Genomic DNA, 16,132 nt, shown 5'->3' on the forward strand with positions numbered 1-16,132 from the left:
TACTCCTATACCGCGTATACATATAATGCTGTAGTTGAACAGGTTCTCCAAACCAGTGTAAACAAGAGTTTTAAAGAAGTTGTAATAAACAAATTGTACAGTTATTATTCAGCATGCAGTTGAATAAAATCACAATGGAAGCGTTTCTTCAACAAGAAATCGATTTTGGATAAACGTTTTACTGAGTACGTTAGACAACACCTTTGTGTTGCAGTTGTATAGGTTCTCCAAACCAGTGTAAACAAGGGTTTTATAAAAGTTGTAGTGAACACATTGTGCAATTATTATTCAACATGCAGCTGAACAAAATCAAAACGAAAGCGTTTCTTCAACTGGAAATTGTTACTTGGGATATTATCGTTTCAGTTGAAAACCGGAAAATCCCACACGCGCCAATTGAATTTACTCTCGTTCTGTATGTTAAACATAACGTCGGACATTTTTTTTTTTTTTTTTTTTTTTTTTTTTTATTATAGTCACTTTAACACTCTTGGGTCATTCGTGACTTGTCCGGGGGTGAGATTTGAACTCGTGACTTTGGCGTGAGAGGTATGGATGTTAACCACTACGTCGGGGTCGCCCCCTAACGTCGGACATAGTGCGCTGAATTCGCACAATGATGCGCTATTCAGCGCACTATGTCCGACGTTATGTTTAACGTACAGAACGAGGGTAAAATCGAATGTCGCATGTGGGTTTTCCGGAGTCCAACTTGAACGACAATATCGAAAATTAAAGAAATTTAACGAAATGGTTGGTCGCCAGTGAAATTGATTAAAGATCCCTCAAAAACCGTGCTGCTGTTTTGATAGAAATTTTCTTTGCGCGTCTCTATCAACGTCTCTGATGAGCAACACACAGCCTAACTTGAAAGTACGCACATTATAATGAAAAAGACCCATTTTGAACACGGCGAATGAGACGGACCCAAATTTGAGTTTAGTTCACTCATAATCGCCAAAAGTTCAGGAACTCAGCGATGAGTTAATTTGCTTCATGTTTTCCCAGGTTTTTTCCAGTGAAAATTTCTCGAATTTGAGAAAAGTAAAGATTGGATTCACCCAGTCTATCCGAGACTAAATAAAATTTTCGTCAATTTCCTCATTTTCCGGTAGATTTTTTAGGTTTTCCACAGGAAGCCATGAGAAAAATTTTACTCATCGCTGCTTTCCTGCACTTTTGGCGATTATGAGTGAACTAAACTCAAATTTGGGTCGTTCTCATTCGCCGTGAAGAAAAGTTAGAGTCGGTGTATAATGAGTCACGCCAAGAGTGAAGCCAAGTCTACCTATTGAACTGTCAAACCGGCTACCTATCGTGCAAAGTAAATAAACATTACGATGTTATGAAAGGTCCACGAAAGGTATTGCAATAAAATATAAAATATAATCGAAGAAATGAGCATAAACACGCAGTGAGCGTTAAATTGTCTTGGGATACGTTCGGTAATGATTAGTAATGAGAATTTCTACTATTTTTTGTTAAAATAATTTGACAAAATCACTTATATAATGATTTACTACAGCCGCAATATTTTTTCTCTCGCTAGAAGTCATTTGAAGTTGTTGTAGAAGTGCTCTGTTGCCAAGTGAAAATAATGGGAATCTTCCGAAAACCGTGATGCGAGTTCGACTGTTTTTCTCTTGGCGTGACTCATTATACACCGACTCTAAAGAAAAGTTAGCAAGTTAACACCAAAATCTTACTCCTCTTACTGAGCCGCCGTTGTCAGTTGGAGCTGTCGGACCAAATAAAAGTCGACTTTCTGCACAAACTCCCCTAACAGGTTAATTGATGTTGAGAAACGTCAAAAAAAATTCGTGTGATGTTGTTACAGCATCAGTGCTGTTATTGTGCGCTCTGAGAAAATTGAAAATTACGCTTTACTCGCAAAATTTACCACCAAAACCACGATGAGTTGGGTCGGAGGCTTGATAGTTAGATCCCTGAACACCGTATGGCAACCGCAGATTATGTCCGTACGTTTCCGTTATCATGCTGATAAGATAACTCGAGGTCCACTGGTGCGCCGGTATGGTTACAAAGAGAAAATCTTTAAAGGTGGTATGCTACCCCACCTGGACAATGGCCAGAAACTACCAATGCCGGATTACAGGTATGACTCTTGAAACAATCGAGAGAGTGTCAGTAAATATTAAGTGAGTCTCATTTTCAGACCAAAAAATGCATGGTGCGAAAAGCGAGCCCTGTTCGGGCAGAATGACTACATCGACATTTTGGGCAACGATAGGTTACATCCGACCAGGGTTTTGTACTCAGTTCCATCCTGGCTGCGAGGAGTTTCGGGTAATGAATATCAAGTACTGCTTCGAAAGCGGAAAATGCTCAGTCAAACAATCTATCCGGTTGCACGGCCTACGAAGTGGAGAGATATGGAAAAGCGGATCTCGTATCTGTATCGATTCCTTAACAGGAAAACCAAATCCGGACCCTCAAACATCTAAAACATGGCTAGGTTGCTTTTTTTGTTACTATAGTGCGGAATAAACATTTAGAATTGAGGAAAAAACAAAAAGTTTCTTTCATTAAACATTGTTTATAAACTACGTAGACGCGTACATCGTACACACTTAGAAATTTTTACCGTATTCGGTAATTTTTTACCGAATTTTCAACAGCTGAACGTTCGGTAATCGAAAAGACTACCGAACGATCCGTGAACAATTTTTTTTGATGAACTGTCAACATTACTGAACGTTTCGGTAGTTTTTTACCGAACTGTTTCGTAAAACGAAAATATTCAATCTTTTTTATTTAAATAATCTATTCGGTTTATTTTTATTAACAACTATTGCTGTGTGAACAATAATGATTTCGAGATTCTCCTTACAAAGTTTAGAATTTTTTCATAAGAAATGCCATTCATTCGCTGATTCTGTCCCTTCGAACAACTTTTTCAATGTCACAATGCAATCCGGAAACATCAGCTGGAGTCTGATCGTGACCGAAAAACACAATATCGCTGAGGCCTGGAAAAAAAAATCGAGCTTATTAAGCAATCATTTACTTGTGAAATACGTCAACCTCGTTAAGAATTCGATTCCATACCTTGTCCATCACCAAACATTAACATTTGTGCCATTGAGTCTGCCGGTCGCACTTTTCACTATTAAATTATAAACAAACCCTAATAAAAATTGTATGGTTAATTTGCTTAACGACGTGTTCTGGGTATCATCCAAACCATTTGTGGAATAGTTCAATGATTTGGGTTATCGTTCGTTTATGGTTATTTTTATTAGGGAAGGCATCTCAGGATATGACAGTCAGAAATTACAAGAGTTCGGTAAACTGATTTGAAATTTGCGGTATGTTTGGTAGTTTTTCGCCGAATTCGGCGTTTGTCTCATTTTACAGTTTGTACTGTATTTTTTTCACTGAGTTCGTTAATTTTATAACCGGATTATACCGGAAATTCGTTCAAACTTTACTGAAAATTGGTAAAATTAATTCTGCTTACCGAAAAATCTGTAATGCTCTTCGTTCACCGAATATTTTCGGTAATAAATTACCGAACAAGCAAAACTTAGCTGAGTGTGATACGGGTTAGGCAAAAGATGTGCGTTTGACTTTATACTATCGCATTAATGGCCCTTCGCTCATTTTCAACTTCTATTCAATTTTCATATTGCATAGAGAATCAAAACAAACATAGTGTAGAACTTAGAATTCCGACTAGAATGGGATGCGTTAATCGTTTGCTTGGGACCAATAGGCTAGTCAAGTAGTGAGCCAATTTTAAATCGTTAGTTTCCACCAGTTGGTAATACAGCATGCACTAAACAAAGGACAACAAAGGATTTACTACAATAGATCACAGTAATGGTCGCATACACAGCAAAAAAAAAAATAATATCGATCAATGTAAGTCAAACTGATGTATGAAATAATGATTTAATAGCAAAAAGCAGATACAATATTACATCAATGGATATAATTTTGTTCGCAAAATCGATGTACATCGTACAATGTGATATTACAAAACCGATGGATTCCCGAATAGAAATTGTAATGTAGGAAACATCAGCAGACATCTTCAATACATTAAATTTTAACGTGTATTGCTGTAACCTTAATGTATTCAGACTTCAGTGTGACGTCCAAGTACATAAAAATACATTAGCCTCAAACGTTACATCAGAATCAAACGTCTTGACGATGTAAAATTTGACATAAGAATACATCCAATGACAACAGAACCTAACGTTACATTAGAATCAAACATCATCACGATGTAATTTGTTGCACGCATAAAACATCAGAATACATCCAATGACAACAGAACCTAACGTTACATTAGAATCAAACTTCATCACGATGTAATTTGTTGCACGCATAAAACATCAGAATACATCCAATGACAACAGAACCTAACGTTACATTAGAATCAAACATCATCACGATGTAATTTGTTGCACGCATAAAACATCAGAATACATCCAATGACAACAGAACCAAACGTTACATTAGAATCAAAGTTCATCACGATGTAAATTGTTGTCCCTCGGTCTCTCGCCGCATGCAAAGTTTGTTTTGTCCTGAGTCAGTACTACACGGCGAATGAGAACGACCCAAATTTGAGGTTAGTTCACTCATAAATCGCAAAAAGTGCAGGAACTCAGTTTTGAATTAATTTCCCTCATGTTCCGAATATGAGAAAAGCAAAGATTGGATTCTCTGGATTCTCGTAAATTTTCCTTATTTTAGGGCAGATTGTTGAGGTTTTCCACAGGAAAACATGCGGCAAATTTACTCATCCTGCACTTTTTTCGATATTGAGTACACTGTACTCAAATTTGCGTTGATCTCATTGGCCGTGTACAGTTTTTTTTCGCAGTGGGAAAAGTTTGATTTGTTTACGAATTAGCCCGGGAAAGTGCCCGTCGCGAGTTTTGGTGGCGATGCAATGTTTTTCTGGTAAGTAAATGTGAATTTATTAATTTAATGTAATGTAATTATGTTTTTTTTAGGAAAGTGTACCAGTCCCAAGCCGAATCCTTAAAACGTTTGGTTCTAATGTAAATAGATTGAAATTTTTGACGTCAGACCGACATTAGAATGGCAAAATTTTGTTCCAAAATTTCTGATGTATACACCATGTTACGTTGCTTAAATACAACTAAATCATAATGTTTTCTAATGTTTGACATCAGGCATACATTTGATTTCGATGCTGATGTAGACATCAAAATCAAACGTTGGGCTAATGTAAATTTCTATTCGGGTTGACCTGGTTGCAGCAGTTTGGATGTAATATTCAACAACTTTTTTTTTTCTGTGTAACAGAATTAAAAAAAAGAATTCATGTCGGTTTTTCTGTGACTCAACACGGAAAGACGAAATAACTCAAAATTGAGATGAAAAGTACTTCAAAATAAGTACTTCTCTAGCACTACTGTTTTGGATACAATTTTGTTTTCATTGGTGAGTAGTTTAAACTTAATCTTGAAGTACAACAATAACTCTCAGTCTTCGTTACTTGTATTCAAACAGTAGTCTTGAGAAAGTTCTTATTTTTGCGGACTTTTCATCTCAATTTTGAGTTGTTTAATTTTCCGCAATATGAATTTATCCAAAATCAAGTGTTGCGATTGCACTTGGATTTGGATTAAAAATCACGCGTGCGCCATATGCATTTGGTTTTTTTTTGTCGCTTGGTGGAAGCAGTTTTAATTTAGTTAATTTTGTTCGGAAAAATCAGATTATCGTAATATGGACTATACAATGTGGTAAGTTTATATCTCTCATATGGAAATTTAAAAAAATTATTGACGTTTTCAATTCCCAGGATCCCAGGAGATATGCAATGGTGTCCGGATCTCATGATGGAAGTTTCCCGTGTACCGCTGGGCACACGTTGCTAGTGTAGTATTCGCGTCACTTATTCCCAACACATTTGCCAGTGAGTGTTGTATGTTGTGTTGTATGAGTGTTTATAAAAAATAAATAGAACTATTATGACTGATTTGTAATGGCTTTTAATTTTAACATTGAAGAGAAAAAATTAACAATCAAATTTTTTAACTATATTTTCTAAATCAATACTCGATTTTAAGTACTTTTTACCCAATACTCGCTCTTCATGAAACAGTTACATTTGACTCAACACGAAGTCTTTGCAAAATACTCAAAATTGGATATTTCGCAAAGAACTCAATTTTGTCTGGTTGCACTTAGCTGTCAAGATGAGTGTAAAAGACTTAATTTTGAGTTGTTTCGTCTTTCCGTGAACGTTGGGTTCCCATGCTTTACAACCTCTGTGGGTGGTTTTGCTTGTTTTTGACAACATTAGAAGGAGAAAAAGAGACAAACTAGTCAAAAGTAGGTAAAAGTTAACTGACCGTTGGGGAGTTTTTCTTACCGTGTGACAAAATATTCGGCATAAAATAAATTTCGGTGACGATTCCGGTGCCTGTTATGATTAGTGTGTCTGCTTTGCTGACTGTGCCGAAGAGCCCGGACTGATTTGAGATTCAGGCGTAACTGTTTTTGTAATAAAAAACAACAATTACTGATTTTTCATGAATAAAAGCTCAATCTCGCAAACTAACAACACAATCAGGTAGGGGAGTGATTTTTATAGGAGTAGGTATAGTTTGTTTGCGAAATCAAGCTTTATTTGCGCGAAATCGGTGATTGAAGCCTTTGTTTAACAAAACAGTTACGCCCAAATCTCAAATCAGTCCGGGAGTGTTTTCCGAACCGAAATGTAGTGTTTGTAAAGTGTGCCTGATTAAACTATTTTTGTTGTACATTACATGTAACTATAATCAACTGTTAGTATACCATTCGATAAAATATTTTTAAGTGACTCCAGTTTTTTGTTTCTATGAACTTCCGATCAAGTGTAGCGTTGCTTGGTTGATTCTAAAATTTTATTCCTCTGACAAAGACGATGCAAGCACCGAAGCATGAGGTAAGTTTAGTAGCGTGTTCATAACTTTGCTTTAACAAGTCTTGATCTTTGAGAATTTCGCTAAATAAATTTTAGTTAAGTCGAGTAAATGTTTATAAATATAAATATAGATGAAATAAATATATTTTTTTCAGCTTTTCCTGCTCAACTGGGAGATTTTTGATCTTAACAAGAAGCTGAAAACATTCACAAATGTCTACTCCGTAATGGATATCTGGACGGTTGACTGCCTTAGCCAGTTGATCGCCACAGTTGATACCATTATGACCAGCACATCGATCAAGCCTTACGGAGAATGGGACAAGAAAGACGAGAACATCTTCCAGGGGTACTCCTTTCATCATAGTATAAACTGTAAGCAATGTGGCCGGGCGGTCAAAATATCAAAACCGAGTCTGCTGAAGCACCTTAAAGAATGCAATGCCACGACGAAAGAATGTACATCAAAAAAAGAATTTATTGAAGAGGTTTTAGAAATCGCACTGTGTACTAATAACAAAAAACACGGTAACGAGATAAGAACAACATCCCCCGGTAGTTCTGTTCGATCAAAACGAGACAAGTCTTCACAATCCACCTCAACGGTTGCCTCTAAACAAAATCGTCCTAAGCAAGTTGACAGCCAGAAAAAACTAAACGAGCATAATACCAAGTAATATTTCATGTTGCCAGAAAAGAGCATCGAGGATAATCTATTATTCTTAATTTTCAGAACAAAAAGCACCGTTCGCAGTATGAGGTTCGGCGTACTGCGATCGAAAAGCGACACTTCGGCACAATCGAATTCAACGGTTTCATCTAAACAAAATGGTCCTAAGGAAGTTGAAAAACCAAAAAAGGTAAATGAGCATCATCCTAAAAAGGGTACTGAAAACGGCAACGTTCCGAAAATTTTACGAGAAAGAATGCTTGCGCTATCGACAAGCGACAATTCTGTACTCAAAAATAAAACCATTCAAACTGCTTCGAAAAAAACACAGAAACATGACGAACCCAAACGCAAAATTCACACACCGAATCGAGCGAAGGATGGAGAATACGTAACCATAGGCAGTATCCCCAACAATAAAGTTGAGTTGACGAAGAAGACGAAGAACTTTATCATCAATGTGAAACCTCAGACACATTTAATGGTTGTTGATGCCTGCCGTAAAGAACTGAGCAACTCTCCTGCCCATGACAATATCGTAAAAACATTGGAAGACTTGTTTAAAACTTCTTATCCCAAAGCGAAAGCTTACCCATTCGGTTCTCGCATTACGGGGCTCGGCAAGGAAACTAGCGATCTGGATATTTATCTCGATTTGGAGGGCAACTACAACGGGTCCCAAAAATATTCCAAAGACAAATTGAAGCGGTGCGTCCTTTTGACTGAAGAGCACCTTAAACTGTCCGACCAATGGAGTAAGCTCGATCCAATTACCTCTGCGAGAACGCCCATTCTACGAGCCTGGAATACAAAAGAAAAAATTGATTGCGACATATCGTTTACTCATGGACTGTCACATTGCAACACTAAACTAATTCAGTATCTTTTCGATCTCCAACCCGTGTGTAAGTGTAACATTTTTATTATATAGAAATTTAACGCGGTTTTCATATTTGCTTATGATATTCTTTTCTAGGCTATTATGTTGCCCTCTATGCGAAAGAATGGTCTCGCAATTTTAATATGGATGGTTTGAATACCTACACCTTGGTACTTCTAACTATATTCTACTTCCAAAAGCACAATCTACTGCCCAGCATTCATATTCTGCAAAAGAGTTGCATGGATCCAATGTTTATAAGTCGTAAGAATTTAATAACCTATTTATTTCGTGCAAAAAGTTCTGAAGTTTATATTACTTTCCAGATTGGCAAGCCAATTTTGAGAGCAAATCTCTGGAAGAGCTGAAAATTCCGAAAATACCGGAAACTGAAGCGGAAAAACACATCATGAAGTTCTTTTTCTTCTATGGTTCGAAATTTTCTTTCGATACTCGTGTGGTTTGTCCGTTGCTGGGTTGGGCTCCCCAGAAGGAAGACTTTGATCCAGTCGATTGTGAACTCCCGATGGAGATGGAGAATTTGCAAAAATATTACAATAAACTTGATATGAAACTAGCTCACCCCGTAAATGACCTACTGTCGTACAGGAAACCTATGGTCGTTCAAGATCCGTTCGAGTTAAACCACAACGTTGCTAAAGGAGTCAGCCCGGACAATGTCAACAGGTTTAGGAAATTTTGCGCACTGACAGCAGCATTGTTGGATACAGTTTGGAGCGAAACGGCTTAGTTTTAGCGTTACCTATTAACTAACTGATTTATCTGGATTGAATAATGATTTTGTATTAATAAGTTTGTATTTTATTGCTAGATAAATTCACAAGCCTATCTGCCTTTAATAACTCTACATAAGGACTACGATTGGAAATTCGGAACATGGAACTGCAAATCGCTCGGTTTCCCGGGGTGCGATAGGTCAATCTACATATGACGAACTTCAACCACGCAACTTCGAAGTCGTAGCACTTCAGGAACTTTGTTGGACGGGACCAAAGGTATGGAAAAGCGGGCATCGAGCGGCTACTTCCTACCAGAGCTTTGGCACCGCCACTGGGAACCCGCTTTGTAGTACTGGGGAAGATGCGCCAACGCGTGATTGATTGACAGTCGATCATCGCGAGGATATGTATGCTGAGGATGAAGAGCCGTTTCTTTAACTACAGCATCATCAACATGCACTGCACTAGCTGCTGAAAAAACATCTTTCGTCTTTACACTGCAAAAAATGGGCGACTACGGAGCAGGCATGTCTAAACGCAACACTACTCTGCGTACTGCCTTTTTTACACACCACCAAGAGCATTGAGTTGTACGCTCCGTACCAGTGCTCGATAGAAAACACCAAAAGCAGCAAACAAGGCACCGGTACCGGTGCCTTGTTCGCTTCGTTTGGTGTTTTCTATAGAGCACTGGTACGGAGCGTAAAACTCAATGCTCTTGGTGGTGTGTTTGTAGGCAAAACTGCCACCCGTGCAAAAGGGTTCAGTGTTTTTACCATGGCTGCTACGGAGGGCTGAGCAAGTCGTAAGAATTTCGGACGACGACCAAGTGAAAATGGTTCTCGTAAGCGACCCACCAGGAACAAAAAAAGAGACGTGCAACGGGCAAGGTGGAGGCTACCTACGGGCCCTTCGAAAACTACGAGGCTGGCGATGTGTGGCCATGTATCAAATAGAGTGGAGACGACTTCTTCGGACAGCAGACGACATGAAGGCCTTAGCGTGGTTGGATGGGATATACAACCATCGATGCGTAGTGATCTCAGAAACTGTTTCCTAAATCCGCAAACATGATTTCAAGTTTTCGTCTGACAAAGTTGAACGAGAATAGAACAACCGGCGGGCCGGATGCGAAGACTTTTTCTAAGCTCGTTACGAGCCGTACATTAGGCAGGCCTAGGGTATGGCATGCTCTCCAGTTACCAATCATGTCGATCGCCTCGGTCGCCAACACTTCCAGCGTCTCGCCTGTTACTGTCAAAACGACGTCGTCCGCAAAGCCAACAGTCTCGACTCCTTTGGGCAGCTTCAGCGTTAGCACGTACATCCCGTTCAAGAGCCTTGGACCAAGGATGGAGCCTTGTGGAACTCGCGCCGTTATCCAAATCGATCTCTGTCCCATGTCTGATGTATCGTAGACCAGAACCAGGTTCTGGAAGTGATTAATGAATCATTACAAACTGGACATGTGCCACAAATTTGGAAGGAATCCTTAGTGGTCGCTATTCAAAAAGTTACTGGAACGATTAAAGCCAAAGAGTTTCGTCCCATCAACATGTTGCACACATTAGAGAAAATTTTAGAACTTGTTGTTAAAGGCCAGCTGTTGGAGTATTTAAATAGTAATAGTTTGTTGATACCAGAACAATCGGGATATCGGGAAGGTCATTCTTGTGAAACCGCGTTGAATTTGGTATTAGCGAAGTGGAAAAATAACTTGGAGTGTAAAGATACGACTGTTGCTGTTTTTCTTGGATCTTAAACGCGCTTTTGAAACAATTTCTAGGCCCTTATTGTTAAGATCAATCAAGCGCTTTGGAATTACGAGTACTGCATATAAATGGTTTGAAAGCTATTTGTCTGACAGAACTCAAAAGACTGTTTTTAATGATTCTGTTTCCAGTCCCGGGGGAACAACCTTGGAGTGCCCCAGGGAAATGTATTAGGGCCCCTGTTATTTATTATGTATATTAATGACTTGCGACGTGTTTTACGATTTTGCGACATTAATCTTTTTGCAGATACTGTGTTATTCATTGCAGCTAAGGATTTGGATGATGCCGTTTTACACTTGAATGAAGATTTGCGTTCTCTAAGTAGATGGTTGAAGTATAAGCAGTTAAAATTGAATACAAGTAAAACTAAATTTATGGTCGAGTGAATGAGAACGTCTCTGTTGTAATTGATGATGAGACTATTGATCGCGTTTGGGAGATTGAATATCTTGGCGTGATTATTGATGACACACTTAAGTTCAACTCTCACATTGACAATGTCATCAAGAAAATTGCCAAGAAGTATGGAATTCTATGTCGACTGAAAAACGATTTAACTATTGCTAGTAAAATACAGCTATGCAAATCAATCATCTCTCCTCATCTTGACTTTTGCCCTTCCATTTTATTTCTGGCCAATGCAACACAAATATCGAGATTACAGCGCTTGCAGAATAAAATAATGCGTTTGATTTTGAGATGTAATAGATTAACTTCTTCAACTTTGATGCTAGACGCCTTAGGGAACATGCATAAATGACGTAGCATTAGAGGGGGAAGGTGGGGGTTTCAGAATTTGTGACCGGCCATGTATTGGATATAGCCAAATTCGCTACGAGGGGGGGAGGAGGAGTCTAAAATTGATCAAAAATATGCTACGTCATTGTTGGATGCTCCCTTACAATGGTTGTCGGTGAAGCAAAGAATTGTATAATTGACTATGGTGTTCATTTGTAAAGTAGTTAACGGTTTGCTGCCTCGATATTTATGTGATGTCTTCATCAGTGTCATTCCCACTAAAGAACTTATCAAAATCTAACCCCCTTAAGTACTCATCTCCTAGGTAAAAAAGACAAGATAACAGGTATAAAAATGAAACTTGAATTCTTGACACTGACACTGATGAAGACTGCACATTGTAGTCGAAATACGTATCTGTCATGGATACCAAAATTTATTAAGTGGAATTAAATGGAAGATAACCCTTTTTTTATGTTTTATTATTTAAGCATTCCGCTAACAACCCAATTTCATTAATCCATTTCAAATGTTACTCTAGAAATGACCCCGGATGAAGCCAACATCGAAAAAGAAGAACGAGCAAGGGGAAAGGGTCAGCAGCGATTCGATTACCGGAAAGCCCAACCTACTTGTTGGCAAAGAAACTTTTTTTTTTTTTATTATAGTCACTTTAACACTCTTGAGTCATTCGTGACTTGTCCGGGGGTGAGATTTGAACTCGTGACTTTGGCGTGAGAGGTATGGATGCTAACCACTACGCCGGGGTCGCCCCCAAATTTTACTTGATTTGCTCGAAATTACGTGTTTTCCAAATTTAAATGTAGGATAAGTGTACCATTTTTGGCGCTAGTGGTCCAGTGTTTGGCCCCAGGGGAGTACGTCACTCCCCTCTTTCGTCACCTTTTCCCTATACCTAATGCATTGCTTATCGCAGATCTGTGAACCAGTTTTTTTTTTCATATATATTTACCTTTGAAAACGTGCTTATCCCATCCCTGGAGTCCTTTTCCTCTCCTTCCCTTCCCTTCTTCTCTTTTCAGAAAGCGAGTAATGGCGCTATAACCATATGCCATATAGGGCTAGGACAAGAGTTAGTGCTCAGGTCCCAACCGCTAGAAGAAAATGGTAGCGAGCAAGGGCGCTATAACCTAGGCGAATACAGCATTCCCTCCGTATAGGTTACGTCCGCACACCGCTCTCTGTTGTCCTTCGACTGAGGTCGGCTGGATCGATTGAGGGATGGCAGTGGGTTGGCGGTGCCGTCCACGCTTGTACGGAGGGAGGACTGTACGCTCGAACACAAGGGGTAAATACCTGTGTTCCATCCCAGGAGATCGGACAACCAAGGAGTGTACATTAACTTTCTTAGCTCTGTCACTCCCAACGATTTATATAGCCTATTTTCAAATCCTGCATACGGAGCGGTTGGTACGGTATGTCCCCGCTCTTTGATTACCTGTGGATTAAATGTTAACCACTGTCTATACTTATTAAGTAGACATGGTAAACATTCACTTCCACAAAAATTAACTAAACGCTACACAGTAGGCCTGGCCGCTTTATTGTTTGTTTCACATCCTTGATGTGCAGCAGGCATTAATAATGACAAGAAAAATGATAGATGTATCATTTTCCAGGATTCTTTCAAGTACTGGCTGTGTATGTGTAGACTAGACTAGACTAGACTAGACTATATTTACCTTTGAAAACGTGCAGTAGTTCGTCGGGTAGATCCAATTCTTCTGGCACAACTATCGCGAACGAGGTGGACGACTCTATCTATGATGCTGGAAAAATTGTGTTTTGCTGTGTGCAAGCTGAGTAGATAGAAAGAAGATTGATGACGATTCTAAAGGTTTCCTGCAAAAAGATGATGCGCAATGCAAGTAGATGCGAGAAATAAAAGAAGATTTTTCGAAGATTTATTCGCTAGTGTGAGATTTTTTGACCACGTAGAATTAAGATTTAGATGTGTCGCCCCCTCGTTCGCGAACTTGCTTTCGGCCTCCATTTTGTAATACATCTTTTTAGAGGTCGGTCAGACAAACAGGGGTGTATCGTTTTTATGTGTGTCCTCACATAATATTTTGCTATATGCCGCTACCCATGACGCTCATTTGAGCTGCACATCTTTGGTATATGTTAAACACATGACGTTTATGTGTGGCTTATAAAATTAATGTGTGGGGCGTTTAATCGAAGTTATGTAGGAAATCACATTAATAAAATCTTGGCTGTTTTATCAGTGTTGGGACCGAAGATAGTACCAGAGCTGAGCCAAAAAGTTGAGCACGTATCTTCGGGACCTTCTGGTCTTAGCGTTACCTCTATGGCATAACCCCAATATAAATTTCAGAGAATTCCCTAAGAATAACTCCCCTGAATTAAAAACAATTTTTTTTTTTAAGTCGCTTTGCTGAAGACAAAATGTTTCTATATGGTCTCGATCCTGGGTAAGAAGATCTTTATCGATTGAAAAACTTTATTTGTACTCTGGCTGGTGCCACCTATTGAGTCAACTCCCCTAAACTGTTCACTACTGAACGGGTCTCGTCCATTTGAACAACTTTGCTGAACAAAACGTAATTATGCTGGCCTCGATACTGAGCTATCACAAGAAGAACTTTCTTTGTACTCTGGTGCAACTTAGGGATCGTCCATTAATTATGTCACACTTTTAGGGGGGAGGGGGGGTTTTGGAAACTGTGACGAGCCTTACAAAAAACAATTAAGGTCCATATAAAAAATGGGCCAAATAGGCGTGACATAATTAATGGACCTTCCCTTAGTAAGGAAATTACCAACTAAACTGTTGACTGAACAGGTCTCATCCATTTGAACAACTTTGCTGACGACAGAAAACTTCTATCTGGTTTCGATCCTGAGTTATCGATGTTAGAACTTTAATTGTACTCAGGCGCCAATTAGCTTTGGCATCATTTATTTAATATATTTCGCCTTTATATCCGATGCTTTCTACATTTCTTCTACATTCTTCACCACTTTAGGTCGTTTTCGAGGTCGTTTTAGAAGGCCCAGTATTTTATGTTTGGGGGGTTCATATCTTTCGGCACGAAATCGACATCATTCTCCTTATACCACTCTTGCACGTCCTTCGTGTAGTGGCATGATGCCAAATCCGGCCAATAGATCGTCGGACCGTCGTGAGCCTTCAGAAGAGGGAGATGCCGCTTTTGGAGACACACTTCCAAATACACCTCCCCTTTCATGGTGCTTGCGGTAACGAAAGGTGTACTTCGCTTTCCGCAAGTACAAATCGCTTGCCAAATTAAGAACTTCTTGGCGAACTTCGACATCTTCTGTGTTCGGAGGTTCTCGGGAAAATCACACTTATCCTTGGCAGTCATATACAGGTTTCCTGGAATCAGGTTGAAGTCCACATAAATATGTCTCGTCATCCATTACGCAGCATTGTGGTTTCGTTAACTTCTCGTCGTACAACTTCAGGGCCGACTTTTTGCGACCGTATTCTGTTTCTCGTCACGGTTTGGGGACTTCTGAACCTTTAACGTACGTAGCCCAGCTCGAGTTTTGGAATTCTGCACGAAAATCTTGCTCACATGCAACTTTTTAGCTACATCTCGAACTGAGGCGTTCGGTTTCCGTTTAAAGACCCCAACCACGCGTTTGTGATCGTTTTCATTGCCCTGACGGTTTTTTACGGATCTTCAGTTCCGATCAACAGTCAGACATTCTTCGAACCGTTTTATGATACCAGACACCGTGGAATTCGCTATTCCTATTTTTTTCGATGGCACGATACGACAGATCCTTATCATCAAAGTACTCGTGCAAATCTTTTTCACGCAAGCACTGTTCTTTCGTCGCCATTTTGAAAACTTTTTCAACGCACAGAGTGTAAACAATACACATTAAACTATGTCTACGCAAAATTTAAATTAATTTTACCCAACGGATCAAAAGTACGAGTAATTTGAGTGTGTGCGGATTTTAAACGGTACACCCTTTAAACTCTTCACTGCTAAACAAGTCTCGTGCATTTGATCAACTTTGCTGAAGAAAGGAAACTTCTATCTGGTCTTGTTCCAGAGTTATCACTAGAAGAAATTTATTGGTACTCTGCACGCTAACTTATTAAAGAGTAAAAAAAGACCCATTTTGAAGAAAAGTGGCTTAACTCATGAAATGAGTAAAACAGACTTTACTCATTGATGAGTATTCGATGAATACGTCAAAAAAAAAAATACCCTTCTTGTTTCTGTAGATGAATAAAAAGTACCCATTTTGTTGATTTGTGTTTTGCTTCATGGGACTACCTGGCATTAAACCACGTAAATCCTATAAAAATATTCAAAATAATTGAAACACGTCATACTCTTTATTGTTTATAATCACAATAATTATCATATAACCGAGTTCCAAGGCATG

The 16,132-nt window shown here is 39.0% G+C and overlaps 2 protein-coding genes across 2 annotated transcripts; both read left to right on the forward strand.

The window, feature by feature from the left end:
* Window positions 1-1,845: 1,845 nt before the first annotated feature.
* mRpL51 (mitochondrial ribosomal protein L51) lies at window positions 1,846-2,509 on the forward strand. Its single transcript, XM_065228132.1, has 2 exons — window positions 1,846-2,116; window positions 2,177-2,509. Exons 1-2 carry the CDS (start codon window positions 1,914-1,916, stop codon window positions 2,463-2,465), a joined length of 492 nt encoding a protein of 163 aa, XP_065084204.1. The 5' UTR covers window positions 1,846-1,913; the 3' UTR covers window positions 2,466-2,509.
* Window positions 2,510-6,732: 4,223 nt separating this feature from the next.
* LOC135706521 (terminal uridylyltransferase Tailor-like) lies at window positions 6,733-9,258 on the forward strand. The gene is made up of 6 exons (XM_065228133.1): window positions 6,733-6,797; window positions 6,873-6,937; window positions 7,072-7,589; window positions 7,650-8,491; window positions 8,563-8,730; window positions 8,793-9,258. The coding sequence occupies exons 2-6, from the start codon at window positions 6,917-6,919 to the stop codon at window positions 9,215-9,217; spliced, it is 1,974 nt and encodes a 657-aa protein (XP_065084205.1). The 5' UTR covers window positions 6,733-6,797; window positions 6,873-6,916; the 3' UTR covers window positions 9,218-9,258.
* Window positions 9,259-16,132: the final 6,874 nt, after the last annotated feature.

The sequence above is a fragment of the Ochlerotatus camptorhynchus genome, unplaced genomic scaffold (assembly GCF_037179485.1).
Source record: "Ochlerotatus camptorhynchus isolate MF236.1 unplaced genomic scaffold, CSIRO-AGI_Acam_v1.1 ptg000283l, whole genome shotgun sequence".
NCBI lineage: Eukaryota > Metazoa > Arthropoda > Insecta > Diptera > Culicidae > Ochlerotatus > Ochlerotatus camptorhynchus.